Consider the following 24,661-nt stretch of genomic DNA (forward strand, 5'->3'; position numbering starts at 1 on the left):
GCGATTTTCTCATTTTGTTTGCTTGATTTGGGGTCTTGGGAGTCGCCACCTAGTATTTATTAAGGGTTACTAGGAAACCCAGATTTACTGGTCGTGGTCAGAGATTCGAGGGTAAGGGACTGGTTGTGGCTAGGGAAGGTATTAGCACCCCTAGCGCACCCTACTTGAGGTAAGCTGCTTTGCGGTTTGATGTGATTTGAAAATTTAAGATATTAATCAAATTCTTAAAGCTTTGATAAATCAGTTATTAAATCCCAGAATATATGTAGAAACTTGTCCTTATATTTTCATGAAAAAATACAACTTGATTTTATTTTTCCTTGAGATATTTAACCATATTTAAATTAACAACTAAATTCTTTTTTTTGTGTTTTTCATTTTTATAATTCAATAACATAAATAAAAATAAAAACACACACTTCCACGTCACTTTTTACTATGTTTAACTCACACATCACTTTTACAAATTACAAAATTCAAAAGTTCAAAATAAATCAAATACTGCTAATTTAGATATACACGACAACATTTGAAAATTACAAAAAGCTTCGGGAACAGTGCTAAAGGCTTCCGGCTCATGGAAACAGTGGTGGCGCGTCTTCTCCATGCGCCACCGCCACTAACGGCCCGTGGATTCACGCGCCACCTTGAAATCCGGGCAGGAGCGAAGATCCACACTGGCTTCCTCCCTTCTTCCTTTCTTCGCCGGCGGTGAGCACCACCGTTACCTGCAAAACAACCAAAAACGCAGCAAGCAGTCGATTTTAGTTTTCTTTTCTCCTTCTCAGATCTGGTTCGTTCGAGTCTTTTTGGATCTGCTTCACTGCAGATCGGTCACCTTCAGTCATCTTCTTCTTCTCCTCTGTTCCATGTGCTGCGCGGCAAGGAGGAGGAACAGACAAGAGAGTGGTGTCGCTGTTATAGGCGGTGAGCTGGGCCTGCTGGCTTGTGGGTTGCTGCTGTTTGCGATTCTGCCGGCGTTCGGCGAGCTGGCCGCTGATTCAGGAGGAAAGAGCTGAGGGAGACCATGGCTGAGGGGAGAAGGGGAAGCGAAACGGCCGGGGGGACGGTGGAGGCTCAAGTTTTTGTGGGCTTTCGGGAGAAAATCAGTGTAGAGCCGTGGCTTTCCTTTTTTGTGAAGGCTTGGGGTCACCGACTGTGTTGATGGCCGGCTATGGGAGATGACCGTGGGGAGGGAGGATCAGCCGTGGCCTCTGGTTTTGGGAGAGCTGGTAAATGAGGGCAGTGTGTTGATGACCGGGGGACTTTGGCTCTCTCTTGTTTTGGCCAAAGAAAAAGGGCGCCTTCAACAGGTAAAGAGAGGGAGAACGATGGCTGGCTTGGCAAAGGAAAAGGCCTCCTTCGGTTTCGGAGAGAACCAGCGGAAAAAGGGCGCGGCGGCCCCTCAGAGAAGAAGAAAGTTTTTTTCTTTTAGGGTTTCTCCCCTTTTTTTCTCTACTGTTCCCCTCTCTGTGAATAATTTTTTTTTCCCGAGTAAAATTTTCTCCCCCCCTTTTGTGTTTACTGTAGCTTAGTATTTATAGGGAAAGTTTTACTAGGTTTTTCAAACTGGTCCCTCTACTTTTCTTTTTCTTTCTGTTCCCTTTTTTTTTTTTGTAAATTTTGATTTTCTCTCTTTTTTTTTTGTGTTTTCGAAAGCGAGCACTATCACCGTCAACTCAACAAAGAAAATCAATGATAAAAAAATTTACGCGTTAAAAGTTGAACGCGTTCCAAAATTCCTTTAAAAATTTAAATTCTTTTGAGATGACGTTGAAAATGCTAAAAACAATGCAAATACATCAAAAGTATATTTTTTGGGGTTTTTCTTTGTTTTTTGCTATTTTTGATTTTTCTGAAAATTTATTAAAAATATGGGTCAAAAATTGGGTAGCAACACAGCTTATCCTTAGTGCTCTGTTGTCCTCTTTTTCGGTTGAAGTTCTTCATCTACTGGTGGATTGTTCAACCTCTGCAAGTGTTTGGAGCACCCTTGAACTTGCTCTTGCTTCCCCATCTAACTCTCAAATCATGCAATTGCATGGCTCTCTTCAGGATCTTCAACAAGGTGATGATATTGTTACTCTCTACCTGCAACACGCAAAAGGTTTATTTGATGAATTGGTTATGGCCGACAAACCTATTTCTCTCACTGATTTCAACTTATATGTGTTTCAGGGACTTCGCGGTGAATTTCGTAATTTGGTTACGAGTCTGTCAACTAAATCCGATCCTCTATTGTACTCTGAGCTTCATAGTCACTTGTCTACTCATGAATTTATACATTGTAGCTCAGTATCCTCCAGTCTAACGACTGCACCTCTACTGCGCAGCCCCCCTCAGTATATGCTGTCCAACGTGGTTTTTCTAGGCCAAACAACGGTGGTTTCATGGCTCATCGGGGTAGAGGACGATGGAGTGGCTAGCGGCATCCTCGCAGCCATAGTGGACAATGGCAAAACCATCCACACCGTGGTGCAGCAACAAATCAGTGGCCACGACAGCAAATAAAATGCTAGCTCTGCCACATCTATATCCATTCTGCATAGTAGTGCTCTTAACTTGTTCATCATGGAAATCAAGCCTCGGCCAACCTCCCCTTTAGTACTACATCAGCCGATGATTCTGCCGCTTGGTTTCCTGACACAGGTGCGAATCACCACATTACTCTGGACATTACTGGTATGACATACGCAGAACCTTATCTTGGTAATGATCAATTATATGTTGGTGATGGTAAGGGACTTGTTATATCTAATACCGTACATAATCTTCTGCATGCAGCAAAACGAGTCTTCACCTTGTCCAACATATTACATGTTCCTCACATTAAAAAAAAAATATTATCTGTTCAACAATTTTGTCGTGAAAATTATGTCTTTTTTTAGTTTCACTCTTCTATTTTTTATGTCAATGATCTCATCACCAAGGAAGTCCTTCTTTCCGGTCGGAGTAATGACGGCCTCTATGTCCTTTCCAAGTCTTCTGCCACTTCTCTAGAACAAGCTTTTTTATCCACTAGCATGACCACTTCTGCCGATATTTGGCATCGTCACCTCGGTCACCCCAGTTCCTGTATTCTAAGTCTTTTAGCTTTAAATAAAAAGGTTATTTGTACCTCTCGTCATCTTAATTTTCAATGTCAAGCTTGTCTGTTAGGAAAATCCTCTCGTTTGTCATTAGAACCTATGGGCCATAAAACATCTACTCCTCTTGAACTCATCTTTAGTGATGTTTGGGGCCCTGCCCCTATGCTATCGTCTGATGGCTTTTGTTATTTTATCATATTTGTGGATGCACATACAAAATTTATTTGGTTTTATGCTATTGCTGTCAAATCAGATGTCTTAAATGTGTTTCAACAATTTCAAGTACTTGTTGAATGTCAGTTCTCTCGTAAAATCAAAACTGTTCAAACTGATTGGGGTGGTGAATATCGTAAATTAAATTCTTTTTTTAAAACCATCGGTATCTACCATTGTCTCATATGTCCACATACTCATGAATAGAATGGTACTGTTGAGCGCTGCCATCGCCATATCGTTGAAACAGGTCTTACTCTGTTAGGGCAATGTAAGGCACCTCTAAAATTCTGGAATTTTGCATTCGAAACCTCGATTTATCTTATTAATCGTATGCCAACCTCAATTTTAAGCAACAAATCTCCCTTCGAATGTTTGTTTCGTCAGACACCTAATTATGCCTTTTTACATACTTTTGGAAGTCTTTACTTTCCTTTTCTTCGTCCTTACAATGCTCATAAGCTAGACTATCGCTCCACTCCTTGTGTGTTTTTAGGTTATAGTTCGTCTCATCTAGGTTATCATTGTCTTGATTTGTCTTCTGACCGCATCTACATTTCCTATCACGTTCGATTTCATGAACAAGTTTTCCCCTTCATTGAGTCTGTCATCCCGTCCCCATCCTTCTCTCCTCCTGTCACTTAGTCCAGCCTACCCCCCCTCACCATTTTTCCATTGTAACCCGTCTCAGCCCTACCTCCCCTTCCCACTAACCTGTCCATCCGCTCACCATCATCTCTATCTATGTCTCTTGATCATTATACAGGTTCAGGTTCTGTGGTGCCAGCTTTATCTTCATCAGATTCACCCTCTGCTGCAGACTCTCTAGCCTCATCATCAACATTGTCTTCTCCATCTGGGTACTCTGCTCAGTTTGTGCCCGATCTGGACTTATGTATGGATCTCTCCACATACTCTCTTCCACAGCTGACCTTCACTGATCTGCCTTCTGCTCTGCCACCCATTCAGCAGCATCCCATGGTGTTACGTCCTCGACAACCAAAGATTGCTAACATCAGCTCTGTTTCTACTTCCTCTCTGCCAGTTTCCACTTCAAGGGTAATGTCCCCCTCTATTCTTGAGCCTCTGAGTTTTAAGGAAGCTAACCAGTACTTGTGTTAGCATACTACCATGAAGGATGAAATTGCAGCCTTGCATGCCAATGCCATTTGGTCATTGGTGCCATTTGATCCTTCTATGAACATTGTTGGCTGCCGATGGGTGTATAAAATCAAACGGCGAGCCGATGGGGCCATTGACCGTTATAAGGCTCTTTTAGTTGCGCGGGGGTTCACCCAGCAGGAAGGTATAAATTATTCAGAAACCTTCAGTCCTATTGTTAAACCAACTACTGTTCGGTTAGTTCTCACAATTGCAATCTCAAAAGGATGGCAGATTCGGCAACTTGATGTTCACAATGCCTTCTTCAATGGCTCACTTCGTGAGGTTGTTTACATGCAGCAACCCCTAGGCTTTGTTAATACTGCTTTGCCTACTAATATTTGTCGCCTTCACAAATCTCTCTATGGTTTAAAACAAGCACCATGGGCTTAGTACATGCGACTAAGTGATTTCCTCCTGACTATCGGTTTTCGGGCTTCAAAGGTTGATACCTCCCTATTTATTCTGAATGGGACTCCTGACATATGTTGCTTACTTGTCTATGTGGATGACATCTTAATTACTGGTAATAACTCTGAATTGATTCATCGCCTCATTACCTTGCTGAGCTCAGAGTTTAAACTTCATGACTTGGGTCAAGCACGTTACTTTTTGGGGATTGAAGTTGCTCCCACCAGTATGGGTCTTGTGCTTAGTCAACATAAGTATGTTCTTGATATTCTGAATCGTGCTGGTATGTCATCATGTAAACCTGTTGATACACCAGCGTCTGTTTCCAAACTTGATCTGCAGTCTACTGAGTTGCTTTCAGATACCACTCGCTTCCACCAAATTGTTGGTGCTCTTCAGTATCTCACGTTTACTCGACCTGATATATGTTATGCTGTGAACAAGGTATGTCAGTTTATGCATGCTCCTACTAAAGGCCACTGGGCCGCTGTTAAGTGTATCCTGCGATACCTAAAAGGTACATCCTCATTTGGTCTCCACCTTACTCGTGACTCTACTGTGTCTCTTCATGGTTTTACTGATGCTGATTGGGCCGGCAGTATTGATGATCGAAAATCCACGGGTTGCTATATTGTATTTCTTGGCACCACTCCCATTTCATGGAAATCTGGCAAGCAACGCACTGTTGCTTGATCCTCCACTAAAGCAGAGTATAAGGCCTTAGCTGATAGTACTGCTGAGGTTTTTTGGCTTCGCTATCTTTTGTCAGATTTATGTTTCTCTCCTAGTTCTGCTACCACAATTTGGTGTGATAATTTGGGTGCAACTTATCTATCTGTTAATCTGATCTTTCATGCTCATACAAAGCATGTTGAGGTTGATTATCACTTTGTTGTGATCGAATGACTAAGAAGGAGATTCAGATTCCCTTCATCCCCTCCAAAGATCAATTAGCAGATGTTCTTACAAAGCCACTTGCTTCCTCTGCTTTTACTTCTCTACGTTCCAAGCTTCACGTGGATAACCCACCCTCAACTTGAGGAGGCGTATTATCGGATGTGTTGTAATATAGGAAATATTATATTTCCTCTTGTATTGTTTTATCATGTGTAATAGGCTACACCATAACATATGTACAATGTCCTTCTTATATAAATAGTAGAGGTGCTGCCAAACTACAAATCCATGATTTAACTTTCCTTATAATTTCTTCATCTTCCTCTACCTCCTACCACCATTTTAGCATCTTCTTCTTCCAAGTTCCAAGTCCTTTAGTTTTTTACACTTGGGTTTATTTTCTTATTTTCAAATCCATGATTAAAAGAACTAAATAAATTAAATTAAAATCTCCTTATCTCCTTTCTTCTTCATTGTATACTAATATATGTCAATTAATATCAAGAATCAATTTAATTCAATAATTTAAATTGTTAGATGAGATCTTAAAATATAATTTATATTATTATCTAACACATCTCGTTAAGTGAAAATTATTTGAATTTAAAAATTTACATAGGCTCACACTACCATGTAATTAATTTTTATCAACTAAATATGGATGATGAGATTAAAACTCATGACGGCTTGATTATCAAGACTATAATACTATATTAGAAAAACAATTCAATTCAATAACTTAAACTATTAAATAAAATACTAAAATATAATTTATAACAATTAATTATGAAAGTAATGCATCCAAATCCCAAGAGAACCCCTAATGAATAATTGCCCAGCGTAGATCACTAGTATATTTGAATGGGTAATATAGCATTAAAATTATCAAAATACAAAAGAGAAAAACTGTCATAGATCACTGATCGCCAGCCATATAGCCCCACCATTGTCAGCCTTCATGGTGAAAGCACCACACAGACAATTTCGCTGCAGGCCACTTATCTACGTACTATACAATGTATGCTCAGAAAATGAATATTTGAGGTGGCAGAGAAAGGGAATGTCCAGTACTGAGAGCGACATGGTAAAGCAAGTGGTGATCATAACATAATAATCTCATCCGCAAGGGCAATAATTTTCCGTAACGTGTAAGCCAGAGCTACAATAATTGTAATGACAAGATCGACATCAACAAGCACCGCCCAGGGGCCACTAACTAGTTATTACTCATGTCATTTCCATTTTCTGAGAATGGATTAGCTAATCCAACATTTTCGTAACCTTCAAGCCCATGGATTAGCTCTTTCCTTTGCATTGATCAAAATTAATTAAGATCTGATCCAACATCACTAGTAGAAGTCTTGCAGCTTGTTTTTACTCAAATATTCTGAATTAATCCATTGAATATCCTTCAAAGTTTTTTAGTCATTAACCTCGTAATTAGCTTAATTAACACATCTCTAATGAATCATTTGATTTTATAGGCACATAATATCATAAAAAATCAATTTCCAAGTAAGCTGATATAGATATAATCATGGATTCTTACTTAAATAATGAATATTCATATAAATAACTAAAAACCAATGAATATAATATTGATATTTAAGTTCTTTTCCAGTTAAAATATGAATAAAATAAAATTTATGCCGGTAGATAGTTATTGCCAATATGACTTGAGGTATGTGTTTTTGGGCCCTTTATTAAAGTCTTAACTTTACAGTAATGGAAGAGTGAGTTGCATCCATTCATATTTGGGCCGACGTCGTTTACTAGTTCTCTCTTTTCAATTTAAGGAGCCCGAAAGACTCCTTTTCTTCTTCTTTTTTCAAATCACACGAAACATAGAAAATGTTTCGAACAAATTAACAAATAAAGCTTAAATTTTTATTTTGAAATGAACAAATCACCACCAATCCGATATGAAATAAATAAAATATAGAACAATAATTTATAAAGTTAAAAATGGATCACCACTGTAATGTTTTAATTCTTTAAATGAAACTCAAACTCTAATATCAAATTCAGGTTTAATTTTGTGTTTGGATGTGTTTTATTAGTATGTTTGGTTTGAAAATATATCAAAATAATATATTTTTAGTGTTTTTTAATGGTTTTAATGTGCTGATATTAAAAATTATTTTTTTTCTTCAAATTAATTTTTTTTTGTTTCCAAATTATTTTGATATATTGATATTAAAATAATATTTAAAAAAAAAAAATTATTTTAATATATTTTTAAATAATTTTTTTTAAATAATCATTAAAGCACGTTAAGCCATCAAATTAATTTGGGTTATCATGCTTGCTGCTAAAGTACAGGTCTTTTACACCATATCAACAAGAAAAACTTTTCATTTATATATAATTTTTTCCATGGCAGCTAAAAAGACTAAAGGCAAACAAAAGATGGAAATGAAGAGCATTGAAAATCAAGATGTTAGGCTTGTAACATTTTCTAAACGGTGATCTAGTTTCTACATAAAGGTAAGTGAGCTTCTCACGTATAATCCTGTTTGAGAGGGTAATTGTTGTTGTTTTTTAAAGTATTTTTTATTTAAAAATATATAAAAATAATATTTTTTTTATTTTTTAAAATTTATTTTTAATATCAGCGTGTTAAAATGTTGATCAAATCTTAATAGCAATGGGGCCACTAACTAGTGATGTTGGATCAGATCTTAATTAATTTTGATCAATGCAAAGGAAAGAGCTAATCCATTTACTTTTGCCTTATGGTTTATTTCAGGCGCTGAGTTTACGACAAAAGGGAGACATAATGGAGCTTGTTGATCTAAGATTAGGGTCTGCCTTCAAGAAGAAAGAAGCAGCTAGGATGATTAAAGTTGCACTGCTGTGGATAAACCAATATCCCGTGTCCGTTTGGAAATGCGGTTAAAATCGTGTTTTTAAAGTATTCAAAAAAATATTTTTGTTAAAATTTAATATGGTTGGTATGTTTTGGATCGTTTTGATGTGCTGATGTAAAAAATAATTTTTTAAAAATAAAAAAAAACATCATTTTCATGTATTTCGATATGAAAAATTATTTAAAAAACAACCACTACCATACTACTAAAGACACATATATGTCTGCCGTAGTAAGAATGCTTGAAGGAAAGGGTGATGTTCAGGAATGAATCGTGGATCCAAGTACATTTGGCGATTCATTGAGGTTTCAGAGTTTCCAAGGCAACTCTCAGAGTTTTGATATAGCCTGTTTTTCATTACTTTTGTGGAAAAATTAATATTTTATTAATATAAAAAAAATTTAATATATTATCGTAATATAGTTTTTAACAAAATTTATTTTAAAAAATAACTCCTATCAAATTTACAAACCCTTGACAATACAAACATCCATGACAAAAATAAAAAGGGTTAAACAGTGATATTAGGGTTTGATTTAGACGTCACCCCTGACAAAAAAGAAAAAAAGTTAGAAAGTGATATTAGGGGTTGATTGACGTCGAAGGTGGGTCTCGGACGGCAGGACCTGTACTAAAGTTAGACAGTGATGTTAGCGAACAAAGCATTCATTTCACACGGTTTGCATTCATGGCTATCTCCTTCTGGCCATTCTATCCACAAGAGTTGATTTACCATATGAATGTGGCTGATCGGGTTAACCTGATAACACACTCGTCTGGACAAATCCATTTCAGACAAAATCCTCCTTTAGCTCTTCGTAGTTTTGTATTTTGGGCAAGCAAAATTGCTAGTTACTAATAAAACAAGAACCTTGACGATAGCTAGAGGGGCACTAGCTAGGTTATATGGTACCTGAATGGAATAAGATTAGCATTTGAAGAAGATATTTATAGTTATGGAGTTGTGATCTTAAAGATCGTCTTTTGCAGAAGAAATATGGAAATTAACGTATCAAAACCAGAGGAAGAAATTCTACTTTCTAACTGGGCAGACGAACTTTTGATTGAAAGAGAATTAGATAAGCTTGATCGTGGTGAATATGTAGACTGACAGAAATTGATGTATGTATGATGGTTGATAAAATTCCAAGTGAGAAGTTGTAAATGTATAATTAATATCTCACTTGTACATAAACTTTACGAAGTGAATTCTTGTATTTTTACATGGCCAGAGTATATCTTGGACAAGAAATCATCATACTCCATTGAAGATGCATCAGCTAGCAAAGCTCATACTCTGCTGGGAAGCTTTTATTGTTTTCCAGGTCACTTTTATTGGAACTTGTCCTTTCCCTGCCATCTATTTCTGTCCATCCAAATCGTGTTTATGCTACTCCCCCTTTAATGTTTGGGAAGACTATACACGTCAGCGTTTTATTTCCATGGTCGGAGTATATTTTACCCAATTTCGTTTATTAAAAGCAAATCTCTTTCAATTCGGATTAAATTGAAAGGGATCACAGACCTAATCAGATGCATTATCGATAAATTTGGAATGTTGATGTTAGCATCAACCACCCTCCATCGATACCAGAGTAATGCTTTACATTCTTTAGCTACTAAATTTGGAAACATGGGCAATTACCTAAAAATACTAAGGACTCGTTCATTTGTAGAAAATAATTTCTTTTTTTAAAGTATTTGTTTTATAAAAAATTGAATTACTTTTCAATATTACGTTTCAATATTTACTTTTCAGTGTAAATAAAATCTAGCGTATTTACAAGATTAATTTTGACTAATATTTTATATTCATTTATAATTTCATCCTTTTTGTCCGTGTCATATTCGTTTTTATTTTGTTTTGAATTTTTATTTTAAGAAATAAGTACTTAGGATAGAAAGTTTGATAATAAAAGGCATTTTCTGAAATAAAATACTATTAAATTAAACATGGTAAACACTAAAACAGTAATGATTTAATTATTTTTTATATGACAGCGATATTAATTAATTAATTTTAATAAACAATAAACACTAAATTCTAATTAATCATTAATTAATGAAAAGCATTTCTGATACCCTCTTCTATTTTGATGCAGAAATCGAGTTATTGCCTCATATTTTGCATGCCTACTCGAATTGGAAATTAGATTGCATTTTAAGGCCTATGTTAAATTTTTTTTATCAGAGTCAAAAGATTTGAAGTCGTATATTAATTACTTAATTTGCTTATGATATAATTTATCATATCAAATAATTATTTCAATTAAAAAAATTTAAACTTAATAATATCAAAAATTATTTTAAATTAACTCACTAACATATTCTCTTTTTAAACTTCAAAAATTTTTTTTATATAACCATTGATTTATATTAATTTCCTAACGCATCTGTTCCTAAAAACAAAATACTTTATCAATGTCAATAATAATAATAATAATAACAATATAAAAAATTAATTGGGGTATGCATAAGCTGGAGGCTTATATATATCCTGTGGTTTCTAATATGACAGCCACTAAAGATTTACATGGTCGTTAATTTTAGGACCCGTGAGATTAGTCGATGTACGCGCAAGTTCGCCGGACATCCACGTTAATTAAAAAAATAAAAAAATTGATTTAGTATTTTGGCCAAATAGTGTGGACGTCTGGAAAACCAACACACGGAATCTCATAGAGCCACCCAAGATAGACTGGTAGGAATCCAATTTTGAAATGATATTCTTTATGATATTTCATTTTGAGATATTATTCAATACAATTGGATTAATAAATATATTTTATAAAGATATTTTAAAAATAAAAAATAAAAAATATTATGTCTGAAAATATAGCATCTCTTCTCTGTATCTTTTATTTTAAAAATATAAATTCATTGTAAAATTATTTCAGAAATAAATTCTTCTTTCTTAGTTCGGATACTTCCTCTCCAATTTCCCGTTCACACACAAATGAATTATATAGCCTATCTTTTCTCCGTTTCACACACAAATGAATATATGAACGTAAAATTCTTCTTTCTTAGTTCGGATACTTCCTTTCTAATTTCCCATCGATATTTATTATTAGTTTTGACCTACTAATCTTCCCGTTGACTAGACAAAAAATGGAAAGGCACGAGTCGTCTAGTACAGACAAACTTGTTTTTTTAAGTGTCTCCTTATATATATATACATTTTATAATATTGACTTACGCTACAACGGCTTAATAATAATTTTTATTTTAAATGTAAAAACAATAAAGCATGATTTTAAGTGCATTGAGTCCGGCTGTAAAGCCATATCCAATAGCTTTGGGTTTTAGCCACGCATAAGCTTATATCTGACTTTGCATAGGTTTGGTTTTGGTTGCGGTTCTTAGATCTGTCATCATATTACAATAATACAAAAATATAATAAAAAAATATTAATTTAAAATAAAAAAAATATAAAAAATTTAATTTTTTTTAAAAGTATTTTTAAAACACAAAAATATCATACTTTGATAAGTAAATTCAACCCAATCTGAAAATAACAAAAAATTGTCATCGCTTAACTTTTGTACAATATAAAAAAAATCACATCAATTTATTTGCTCTTTACAATATGAAAAAAAAAATAAGAGAAAATTAAAAGGATTAAACAGAAAAAAAAAATTAAAAATATCTTAAAAGAAAAATAGTTGTCAGTGTATTGGATGCTACTCTGCTATGCATTATTCATGATGTTATTATAGAAAATACTTTAATTGGAGATGTAATAGTGCAAATGCATTCCGTGCTCTTAACCTAACTCAAATATTTTTATATTTGAAAAAAATTGTTATTGAACCGCTATGGAGCACAGGCCAATATGCTAACTGGTATACTATTACGTAGTGATTCTTTTTTAAAAATATATTGAGATAATATTTTTTTTATTTTTTAAAATTGGTTTTTTATATCATCACATCAAAATAATACAAAAACATAAAAAAAATATTAACTTGAATTAAATAAAAAAAATAAAAATAAAAATTAATTTTTTAAAAAAATATTTTTAAAAGGCAAAAACAAACATGTTTTAATAAAAAAAATTCAATCTAACTTCAAAAAAAAAAAAATTATCATCACCAAATTTTATATAATATTAAAAGAATAGTACACATTTATTTTCTTTTACCGCATAACAAAAAAATTAAATAAAAAAATCTAAAATAAAAAATAAATAAAATTAAAAATATCTAACAGCCCAACCAAATTCATTAATATTATGTCCGGCTGCCCAACGACACCTAATAGTGAAGTGCCTGGCAGAAAGACCACCGTAGAAAACAGCACGAAAGGTCGACTATAATAATGCATAAAGCTCTCTCCAGGCAGCCTACTAAATAACTCTTAAAGTGGATTCCAGACTAAGGAAGATGGCTCCTGCACTCTCTGATATCTCGAAGTGGATTGCAGACTAAGGAAGATGGCTCCTACACTCTCTGATATCTCGAGAATCACGTCTAGCTTACTTGTGCTTATGTTACTAATGTTTTGCATGGGAGCAATTAACTTGGAGGCCCAAGATTTGAGCCTTGCTCCTGATGAAGGTACACACACACACACACACACACACACACATATATATTTTAATTTGGTTCAGATGGGCAGATTCTTTAGTGTTTAGAGGAAGACATACACTTGCTTTTCTAGCAGGATTTTTTTTATCTGCAAAATCCTCACTGCATCATACACTCTTCGTCTAGCAGGAGTTACTAATTGCATCTTGCAGTGATTTTCTTACAGAAATCTGTGTTTTTTGCAAACATTTCTTGGCAAGGCATTGTGGAAGCCACCACCTAATCATCCCAGAATTAGAAGTTGAGATTTAATTTTGATTTATGCAGTGGAAGCTCTACTTGAAGTAGCAACACAACTGGGCAAAAAAGGCTGGAATCGCAATATGAAACTGTGCAACGATACAATTTTACCTCCAAAGCTAGAAGCTGAAAATAAAGTTGTTTGCAACTGCTCATTTCCTGGGGGAGCGTGCCGTGTTATTGCCATGTATATCTCTTCACTTACCACTCCATGCTTTTGTTTTCATTTTAAATTTGAGGTATGAAGGATTCTGATGGGGCTAGTTGAAGGAATTAACAAAATACACTAAGTGGTTAAATAATTACAGTCATACTCATAATTTTTTTTTTTATTTTGCTCTTGAATAATTTAATATAATGTTTTATTTTTTTTTTCAAATTCATCAATATTCAATATTAAATCATTTTAGAAATTATGCTTCATAATTTTGCCTAATTTATGTTATTGACTTATATATCAATCTCGGCACTGGAATTTTTATTTACTTTTTATGAATTTATCTCAATCTTATAATTCAAGTCATAAGTTTAACAAATTAACCTATATATATATATATATATATATTTGTCCTTTTATAATTTGAATATTTTTTAATTGGGCTTAGTCATTTTTTTTATTTAATTTCTATGAGGTTATCTCGATTTTATTATCTAGATCGCAGGTTTAGTAGGTAAACCTGAGTTGACTCGATTTATTTTTTGGTTATTTTTTATTTTTTTTTTATTTTACCTTTCAACAAATGATTTTTTTTTAAAAAAATTATCCTACACTATTATGTTTTTTGATAATCAAGTTTTGTATTTTTTTTTTTCAATTTGATTTTTGTGGAGTTATCATGGTTTAAATGATTTGGTATTTTTTCGTCAATTTCAACTGTCAACATTGAACCTATTGAAAATGAAACTAATTAATTTTTTTATTTGTTTTATGAAGTTATCTTGTCTCATGTCCCAGGTTACAGGTGTAATAGGTTAGCTCGGGTTAACTTGAGTTTTTATTGTTATTTTTTAATTGATTTGTTTTTCAATTTCAACCTTTAAAATTGAGTTAATTAGTAATTGAGTTTCATATATTTTTTAAAAAATATATTTTAAGTTATCTCGATCTCTTAATTCGAGTTGTGAGTTTGATTAGTTTTTTTTGTTCTTTTTTTTTCTTTCTATTTTATCCTTTAATATTAGATTGATTAGTAATTGACCTTAATAATTTATTTTGATTTTTTTTCTATAGGGTTAACATGATTCTCGGTTAGAAACTTGACATGTTAACCAGGATCGATTCAATATATCATTGTCTTAATATTTGAAAAAAAATATATATATCATCTAATATATCAATGTATAAATATTTAAAAAACATGTCATCTAATATTCATCATATTTCAAGTTAAAAAAAAAATTAATTAGAAAACACAAACAATGCTTAAATAATTTTTTATGCTAAAAAAAATAATCCCTACCGGAAAATAATTCAGTGGAGGACTATTTGTGGTGGATTAAATCTCCTCATGAACCCATTCGATAGTTGAATTTTATTTTGAGAAATTCAGATGCAATTCATTAGCAGTAAAATTATATAAAAACAATAAATAATAAAAGTTGTATTTTCTTGACATATGATTGTTGATTTGCAATGGTTGAAAGTTTTGAATTCTTACCTTGTATTGAGGAGTTGATGGGTCCATGTGTTCTTCCAATGCAGATATCTCAAAAGGCAAGATCTTGACGGTACTCTCCCAAAGGCTATCGAGAAACTTCCACACCTTAAACATCTGTAAGCAGTGCTTCAAATTATTACGTTTCTACAGATTGAGCACCTTAAACATCTGTATGATTCGATTTTATTAGAACTTTATCGGCTCTGCAGCGTTCTTTGGGCCAACTACCTGAGTGGCAATATACCACCTGAATGGGCTAATACCAAGCTGGAAACATTGTAAGAAAATTCTGCTTTCATGTTTTCTAGCCAAGGAATTGCTTCCTCATAATTAATAGATTGTATAAACAACAGGTCTATCGGCGTGAATCGGTTGACAGGAAAAATTCCTAGCTATCTGGGAAGGATTACCACACTTAGTTACCTGTATGCATTTTTCTACTAGTCAATTTCATGTTTTTTTTTTCTTTTCATATTTAAATCTGTTCAATTGTTTAGTCAGGAGTAATCCTGAGAGTTGGCATTTATGCAGGAACATTCAGGACAATATGTTTTCCGGAACTGTTCCCCCTGAGCTTGGAGGCTTGGTTAACCTGAAGAATCTGTCAGTTCATTCAAGCTTTTGTATTAGAAATTAAGTCCTAACTGATTATTGAATGCTAAGTGTTTTTCTCCTTTTGTGATTGCAGAACTCTCAGTGGCAATTATCTCACTGGAGAGTTACCCCGGGCTCTGACTAATCTGACCGGATTGAAGGACCTGTAGGTTCTCATTTCACATGGTTATTGTGTATCATACTCATTAGTTGCAGTATTTGATATGACAGTTTCATGATGATTCTGTGTTTTCCGTTCGGCGAATGCAGAAGGCTTAGCAGCAATAACTTCACTGGAAGAATACCTGATTTTATTCAGAGCTGGAAACAACTTGATACATTGTATGTGCTAGTTTCTACCACAAGCTCTGAATCTCATCACTGAAGCAGAACCCTAACCCCCCTTTAATTTTGTATTAACAGAGAGATCCAAGCTGGTGGTTTCACTGGACCCATTCCTTTGAACATCTCTGTCTTGACTACTCTAACTGATCTGTAAGATATTTGTTTTAAATTTATGGTCCCAGTTACAACTTTCCTGAACGTCTCACTTTTATATGTTGCCTAATATTGAGCAGAAGAATAAGTAACTTACTTGGAGATGGTTCAGAGTTTCCCAACCTAGAATCTATAGCAGGCATTAAGGATCTGTGAGTTATTATTGCAGCTGACACTCTCATATCAGGATCATATTTGATTTACAACTCAGCATATATATTTAGCTTACATGAAATTAATGTGTGTTGCAGGCTATTGAGCAACTGCAATTTGTCAGGAAATTTTCCCATTTATTTGACCAGAATGGCACAGCTGAAAGTTTTGTAATTTACTCTATCCCTTATATATCATCCATTCTGTCATTCATCTACATGAAGATTGAAGTGTGAATCTCATGGATACTTAGAGCTACTATCTTTAGATTGCAGCTACATTATGAACCATGGTCTTTACCTTCTTTTTTTTACCCTTCTTTTCGAAAACAGGGATCTCAGTTTCAACAGATTAAATGGTTATCTTCCAACAAATTATGATGGCCTACGAAGATTGAAGAAAATGTTAGTATACTATATTATATTACCTTCTGAAATTAATGTCTTCCATATTATAAGCATGGTTATTAAACCTAAACTGGTTAGCAAGTTGACCTGGAAAATCCAGGACTCGGAGCCTGGCTAGGGTTGAGATTCCAGTTTGAACTATATAAGACATTGAACTGCCAAAACCTGTTCGATCCGGCCAAACCTAATCGGGTTCAATATCTTTGTGAAAAGAATGGAACTAAATGCATTTTGTTTAAATAAAAAAAAGTTGACCCGAGCTGACCAATGACTCAATCCTTTTTTCAAGTTATTCTCCAGACAGTCTTTAATTTGCAATGATAGCCTTGGACAAAATGTTCAACCAAATGACAATTCTTACTTTCTGTATAGGTATCTTACAAGGAACATGTTTACAGGGACCATCCCAGAATGGATGTACCAAAGAGATACTAGCTCGTATGTTAGTTTTTTCTTAATTTCCGTATCCGGATTATGATTTTTGAGATTTTTTGTTCGTAATATATTTTGTTTTCTACTCAATTAAAATTATTGAATATTTTATCCATTAAACTCTCCCCTGAAAGATAGAAATGATCATCAACTTCAGTTCACCTTTTATCATAACATTCTCAAACCCAGAGAGCTTAATCGTGAACTTCAGGTTTCCCTTATCCTATAATAGATGCGTGTCTGTAGGTTTAATAATATGTCCTAGTCTTTGAAGAGATAAAACTGATGAAAGCTGATGAAACAGATGATCCTTCCCAGTTCCCAGTTTCCAGATAGTTTTCAGTACAGCTGTGGCATGAACGATCAAACTATCTCCAAGGTTTCATTTAGTTATTGTCCTAGAATAGAAAGGACAAATACAGTAGGGACAAAAATGTATTTGGTTGCAGTGACGAAGATGAAGATATAAAAAATAAATGTGTCTCTAAGATAGTTTTGGGTTGAATTTTTATCTTTTGAAAAAGAAAAGATGTAGGACATGTCCTTTCTATCCCAACTGTCTTCATCTGTTCTGTCTATTCATCTCTTCTGCCTTGAATAGCAACCCAAAAAGCTAAACCAATTTGCAATATCTTCCAAGTGTCTGGCTATAACATGTGCTGAATGTTTAAGGAAGTTATCTTTGTGTGCAGCGAAATCGATCTTTCTTACAACAATTTTACTTTGGAAGCAAAATGTAGAAAAACAGTACTGTAAGATTGATTTCATTTTCCTTGCCTTCCCTTTGATTTTGAAAGTGTGCACTTTTTTTACATCACCGTTCACTTCATAACCTACAAAACTTAACTCTCTTCCTGTCTTGCCAGAAATCTGTTCAGAAGTACTTGGGAGGGAACTATTCGTAAGCTTCTATTTTGATAAATATCTAAAACACACATCATTTTATTTTCTTCTTCTCTGTCATTTCTCTTAAATAAGCTGATGATTCTATCTGGCCAATCTTTCCAGGAAACCTGTTGAGTGCCTGAGTGCTTGTTCTGCAGGTACTAGTAATTTGTAAAGCTATCCGCTTTAACATTTCACCTGGAACTAGACAGAAAAATGATGCAGGAATTGTTGGTGGGAGAAATCACTGGTGGTGGCTTTGAAACACTCAGAGGGGATAAAACACACAGTTTTATTACAAAAAACAGAAGCTTACAATTAATTAACAAAAGCTTAACAATACACACCCTCTCTCTCTCTTTTCTTTCTAGTGTTCCTCTCAATTCTCTCTACACAAATAAACAGAAGCTGGGCACTCTATTTATACACGAAATCAAAACAAGAAAATTCAACCTTCAAGTGTGAAGGCGGCTGGCGGCTGGCGGCTGTGGCAGCTAGTGGCTGGTGGCTGGTTGCCTTCCTTCACCTTCTAGATGTTGAGTTTAATATTCAACACAAACAATATGTCAGCCTAGACTATAAATTTATTTCTATATTCATTGGATCAATGGTCCTTTAGTGTGTGGCTACCCCATCATGCATCCGACCACCTCTGGAAAGAAATCGAATCTAAGACCTGCAACTGGTGAAGGAATAAACTACCAGTTGATCCCATAAGCCTAGACAAATGTTAACGGTCAAACTTACTCCTTTATTCACTAGATAATATTGTCTCTGTCATAAATATAAAGGTCCTATTATGCGTGGACCATCCCATCGTGGCCCTATAACACCTTTGTGTGGGCATTTACATTGTGGGTCCCACCACGATTTCCACTCCAGGAGGACAAAATCTTAATTTGCTGTCGTGTTTGATTGTTTCTGTTCTGTTTGCTCCGATTTAGCAGACTGTCTGATCCTAACATTTCATGTGTTATAATTTTTTTAATCATATCGGTGAACATTTTTATTTTTATGTATAGAGCGATATTCAGTGCACATAAATTGTGGGGGACCAGAAGCCACCATTGGAAACACCATCTACGAAGCAGATGATGACCCAGGAGGTGCAGCAAAATATGTGCCCAAAAGAGAGGAGGATTTGCAAATAAGTACCACAGGACATTTCTGGGATATTAATTCTTCCTCCAACGACATAGCAGAAAACATGTCCATACTCAGAATGGACAACTCTGTATTGTACACAAATGCACGCCTCACGCCTTTGTCTCTCACATACTACGTTCGCTGTCTGGTAAATGGGAAATACAAAGTCAAGCTGCACTTTGCAGAGATAGTAATGAGGGATAACAGATCCTATTACAGTCTAGGAAGACGGATATTTGATGTTTATATTCAGGTATCTATTAATTAAAAGATCATAGATTCATTCCTTATGCAATAGGTGACAGCTTAATTGAAGAATTGTTCTCGCAGGACATTGTTGTGCTGAAGGATTTTGATATAGTGAAGGAAGCTGGAGGGGTGGATAAGGTATACATTCATAATTATACAGCAAATGTAACCAATGGAGCTTTAGAGATCCGCCTTCATTGGGCTGGGAAAGGAACCACAACGTCTCCCAAAAAAGGAATATATGGTCCTCTAATATCAGCCATTGATGTGGAATCTGGTAATTATAATGGAATGGCATTGTAATGAAGGAATAATTATTACTGTCATCTGACAATACTTGCTCTTGCTGCAATTCTATTTCTGCCTAGACTTCAAGCCTCCTAATAAAGGCAGGAGGAAGAGATTCATTGTTGCTGGGGCCGTTGGTTTTGTCATTCATTCCTCGTTTTCATACTTCTTTCCTCTCTCCTGGCGTGGAAGGGTTTTTTTGGAGGAAGGAAATCGAGGGATCGAGGTACAGTGTGATACAATTTATTTAGATTTTGCAAAATTCTAGTGAGGAATCCAAGTCACTATAATAACACGGAAATAAACATTTTAGTTCTGCATCCTTATTTGCTGTATTAGGGTGTCCATATCCAAGGTTTAAGCCGTTTGGCGAAGCTCAAGGAATATTTTATATTACTCTTTGCATTATGTTAACTCTTGAAGCAGAACTAATTGTTGGGCCTAGATCTGGTAAACTGGTAATCTTTAACCTTCAAACAAATCAAAGCTGCAACAAACAAAATGAACTTTGATCCAGCAAACAAACTTGGAGAAGGTGGTTTTGGCGTTGTTCTTTACAAAGTAATGACAGCCTTCTCTTTCATCTTAGCTAACTTATTGATTACTTTCTTTTTCCTTCCATTCCATACCATGGAAGACTTGACCTAAATGAATCGATTTTACCACATTTCTCTAAAATTTTGAAGGGCATTCCCAGGAGTAACTATCAGATGGTACTATAATAGCAGTTAAGCCAGCTATCAGCCCAAAATCAAAGCAAAGGAAATCGTGAATTTGCGAAAATAGGCATGATTTACTGCTTTGCAACACCCAAATCTTGTTAGATTGTATGGATGTTGCATCAATGGAAGCAACTACTACTGGTTTATGAATTACTATGGAAAACAATAGCCTTGCGCATGTTTTGTACGGTTAGGCTATGCTCATTTCCTTGAAGTAGTAGCTTTTATAAGTTGATTTAAGAAACAAAAGGACAATTGAATGGCATATGGAAAGAATTAGGGTAAAAAATTTGATTGGTTGGGCTGTGCATACTGATTACAGGCAAAAAGGAGGGGCCAACTAAATTCTAGACTGGCCTACAAGGCAGAGGATTGTGTTTGAATAAGCAAAAGGTCTAGCTTTTCCTGCACGAAGGATCCCACACTCCAAAATTGTTCATAGAGAACATTAAAAACTACCAATGTTCTCCTTGACGGGAACATGATTATACCAAAATATCTGATTTTTGGCATGGCAAAGCTTGACGAGGAGGAACGGGGACCCCAAACCCCCAAAAAATTAATTTCTTTTTTTTTCTCCACCAGAGTTGCTGGAACAATTGTGAGTTTCTGTTATCTCATTTCTATCCAGCTAGCCTTTTTTCACAGTCTTAGCAGTGCTGCAGTATTATTTTCAAAGTCATTCGGGCTTAAACAAAAAACTGATATGTGACTTGCTCCTGCTAGACCAATTATAATACAATAATTATGATTATAGCATGGTATAATTCCTGAAAAGTCCATTACCATTACAAGTGAGTTTGCTCCAAATTTAGCATTGTTTTACTGTTTTTGCTAAGTTGTGTTTATTCTTTCTGTTTGCGGGGATACATAGCACCAGAATATGCTTTATAGATGTTTTCGCCTGACCTACAAGGCAGATGTTACAGTTTCTGTATTGTCGCACTGGAAATTCTTTGTTGCTGGGAATGAGGCATCATTGAGTTCCAACATAATTTTGAAAGTTTCGTATGCCCTCCTAGATTGGTAAGTTGTGTCATATCCATTTACTCCTTGGCGAGGCAACTTAAGCTCCAAAGCAGACTAGGTCTGACATCTTCGAAGACAGAATACTTCTGAGAACCACCTTAACATAAGTCACTGCTAAATTTGGTCTCATCTAATCAAGAAACGGACTCCTCGAACATGAGACAGTAAAACAGCTACATTGTCTGTTCTTTTGCCTTGTGGTTTATTCTAGGCGCTGAGTTTAACAACAAAATTGGAGACACAATGGAGCTTGTTGATCCAAGATAGGGTCTGCCTTTCAAGAAGAAAGAAAGCAGCTAGGATGATTAAAGTTAGCAACTGCTATGCACAATTTCAATCTCCGCACTTAGACCTACAATGTCTGCCGTAGTAAGAATGCTTGAAGGAAAAGGGTTGATTCAGAATTAGTCGGGATCCAAGTACATTTTGCGATTCGTGTAGGTTTAAGAGTTTCCGAGGCAACTCTGATCAAATACTTCAGTCCTGAGTATCGACCGAAAACTCGTTCCCTCGTGCATTTCATCAGCATAGAACATGGGATGTCCTTTCATCTTCATCAGCCCAGGATCTGTATCCAGATTCATTAATAATGATCACTAAACAATGTACGGATGCCCATTAATAGTCTTCTCAGAGTCACAATCTTACAGCTGAAATGAGTTTCACTTTGTTAGAATTAAATAAATATCTTCAAATAAGCTGTATATGACTTGACAGGAGTCACAGGATAAGGTGTTTATACGAGACAACTGTTGGCTTTAAATTGATTTTTATTTTAAAAATATATTAAATTAATTATTTGATATTAAATGTTTAAAATAAATTTAAAAAAAACATAAAAAATGGACCATAAAAAATAATATAAACCACATGCGAAATCTGAAGGTTCTTCTTTTTAAAAAAGATAAAAAATCAGTGCAATCATAATATTTTTTACCCACTACAAAAATAATTATCCAAAGCTGTCGCTGATATTTCCATTAATATTTAAACTTATTGAATTTTAATTATTTTAATGGAAACAACGTAGTCTAAAATTCAACAGGTAGTATTGTTTTTACCAACGCAATTTTTAAAATAAAATAAAATAAAGTGTTTGCACTATCCCTTTAAACGAGAAATTATAACAGAATAAATAAATTTTAAATGTTCCAGTCAAAGTGAATAATATAAATTATATTTATAATTTAAATAGTTTAAATTATTAAAATAATTCTTTCCTGTCACAACCTTATTAAATTATTTATTTTATATTTTTATTTTTAAAAGTTGCACTGCTAAAGCAGCATCACTTTTTATTTTTATTTTTTTATTGAAAAAAATTAGGTACATTAAGGGCCATATTTTATTCTTAATTTTTTCATAAATTATATTGTTATATTTGCAGATGTACACATAATCATATATGTCGATGTTGAAAAACAACTAAATATTCCTCAACGTTTTCAACCATTTCCTTTTTTTATTTCTTTCTTTATCCTCTCCAATGAGACTTTGTTGTTAGAAAAAATATACTAGGGGTCTTGTGGGTTGCCGATATAACCTGTTTTTCATTACTTTCTTTCGTTGGAAAATTTATTTTTCATTACTTTGGTTTCAAATAAGCTGGAAGGCTCGGAACATGATTTCCTTGCATTAATGGAAGGATATTTTTGGTTTTTTTTTTCAAAAATATTTTTCAGCTAAAAAATATATAAAAACTTTCTCACATGATTTGTGAATATTGGTATTATTAGTTTTTAATTATAAAAACTTCTTTCAATCTTTTATTTGTGTGTACTATAAATCTTTTTTTTTTTAATTAAGATCTTTTGACTTTGATATACCATTTTAGGTCTTATTATTATATATAATACTGAAATAATCAGCCTTTTTCAGCTTTGACGAAGTAAATAATTTTTATTATTTTTAAAAACTTGTTTTCATTAATAATATGTTTTTTATATCAAACTTATCAAATTATTATATAATAATGGAAACTTAATAATTTCTTTGCTATTCATTTGCGATATAATAACTCGTGATACATTGTTTATTCCTGTTTGTTTTTGAATGATTGATAAGATGCCAGATGTGCTTGATTTAGACTCTGTTTTGTGGAAGTAGTGTCTCCATGTTCCCAAAACCCGTCCTTACTTTAATTTGATTGTTCAGAAATGCTTTATGGATTGTGACCCCATGGGTAAAGAAAATATTTGCTCCGAACAATGAGAATAATCACAATTTAGTCCCTTCAACAATATGATGTGTTTGCTATTGCTTGAACTTATTGATGTTCACTTTTTGTTTTTACATGATGTAAGTGTCCAGCTAGCTTGCGTGTATTTTAACTAATTTTTACGGGTCTTAAAATTCAACAATTATATAAGTCTCCAATAACTAAAGGACTCGAACTCGTGATTATTGAAAAACAAACTTAAAATTTAATCAATTGAGTTATTCTCCTAGTTATGATGTTTTACTGTTATATGTCACGCGATGGAGGAAACCGATCTAGCAACCATTTGTTTTACAGCAAGGACAAAATGATGTGAGAATGCTCTATCTGTTCCTAGGAAATAAATGTTTTCTTCAAAGAGAATATATATTTTATTAATGCAATTTCTTGTAATTATTTTTATTTTATTTTTTTTATTACTTAGACTCCTTGTAATAGATAGCGTAATTATAACTCAATATAAAAAATACATATAAATTTCTATTTTATTTTTTACATTTGAAAATATTAGAGCTAGGTTCAATACCCTAGTCTTTCTTCAATATTTTGGTCAAATATTGTGGAGACTAGAAAATCATAAGAAATTTGAAAAACACACGGAATCTCATGGAGCCACCCAGGAAGACCGGTAGGAATCCAACTTTGAATGATATTCTTTAAGATATTTCATTTTGAGATATTATTCAATATAATTGGATTAATAAATATATTTTATAAAGAGATATTTTAGAAATAAAAAATATTTTTTCCAAAAATAAATATTATTTTTTTCTCTTGTATTTTTTTATTTTAAAATTATAAAAATTCACTTATAAAATTATATCAAAGAAAATTTTTATTTTATTGTCACCTAAATATATTTTTTCGTTTTATTGTTACAGTTTCTATTTCATCAGATAATAATTTAAATA

The 24,661-nt window shown here is 33.8% G+C and overlaps 2 protein-coding genes across 2 annotated transcripts; both read left to right on the forward strand.

Annotated features, from left to right (window-relative positions):
• The first annotated feature begins 12,929 nt into the window (after positions 1-12,929).
• On the forward strand, positions 12,930-17,984 carry LOC118033217 (uncharacterized). The gene is made up of 14 exons (XM_073407086.1): positions 12,930-13,201; positions 13,499-13,658; positions 15,174-15,245; positions 15,339-15,407; positions 15,483-15,554; positions 15,661-15,732; positions 15,818-15,889; positions 15,994-16,065; positions 16,147-16,218; positions 16,302-16,373; positions 16,473-16,544; positions 16,707-16,778; positions 17,154-17,219; positions 17,906-17,984. The coding sequence occupies exons 1-14, from the start codon at positions 13,078-13,080 to the stop codon at positions 17,967-17,969; spliced, it is 1,131 nt and encodes a 376-aa protein (XP_073263187.1). The 5' UTR covers positions 12,930-13,077; the 3' UTR covers positions 17,970-17,984.
• Positions 17,985-18,097: 113 nt separating this feature from the next.
• LOC140954272 (probable LRR receptor-like serine/threonine-protein kinase At1g07650) lies at positions 18,098-21,750 on the forward strand. The gene is made up of 6 exons (XM_073406537.1): positions 18,098-19,497; positions 19,575-19,770; positions 19,862-19,918; positions 20,121-20,239; positions 21,378-21,529; positions 21,744-21,750. Exons 1-6 carry the CDS (start codon positions 19,306-19,308, stop codon positions 21,748-21,750), a joined length of 723 nt encoding a protein of 240 aa, XP_073262638.1. The 5' UTR covers positions 18,098-19,305.
• The last annotated feature ends 2,911 nt before the right edge of the window (positions 21,751-24,661 follow it).

Source organism: Populus alba, chromosome 19 (assembly GCF_005239225.2).
Source record: "Populus alba chromosome 19, ASM523922v2, whole genome shotgun sequence".
Taxonomy (NCBI): domain Eukaryota; kingdom Viridiplantae; phylum Streptophyta; class Magnoliopsida; order Malpighiales; family Salicaceae; genus Populus; species Populus alba.

What these genes read in the sequence shown, in the direction of transcription:
- LOC118033217 (XM_073407086.1), top strand. Translation starts at nt 13,078, where the DNA reads ATGGCTCCTACACTCTCTGATATCTCGAGAATCACGTCTAGCTTACTT. An exon ending in CTGACCGGATTGAAGGACCT is followed by an intron (nt 15,890 to 15,993) that starts GTAGGTTCTCAT and finishes CGGCGAATGCAG; the next exon opens with AAGGCTTAGCAGCAATAACT. An exon ending in ATGGCACAGCTGAAAGTTTT is followed by an intron (nt 16,545 to 16,706) that starts GTAATTTACTCT and finishes TTTCGAAAACAG; the next exon opens with GGATCTCAGTTTCAACAGAT.
- LOC140954272 (XM_073406537.1), top strand. Translation starts at nt 19,306, where the DNA reads ATGTCCATACTCAGAATGGACAACTCTGTATTGTACACAAATGCACGC. An exon ending in CATTGTTGCTGGGGCCGTTG is followed by an intron (nt 19,919 to 20,120) that starts GTTTTGTCATTC and finishes TTGCTGTATTAG; the next exon opens with GGTGTCCATATCCAAGGTTT. An exon ending in GGCCTAGATCTGGTAAACTG is followed by an intron (nt 20,240 to 21,377) that starts GTAATCTTTAAC and finishes GGGGATACATAG; the next exon opens with CACCAGAATATGCTTTATAG.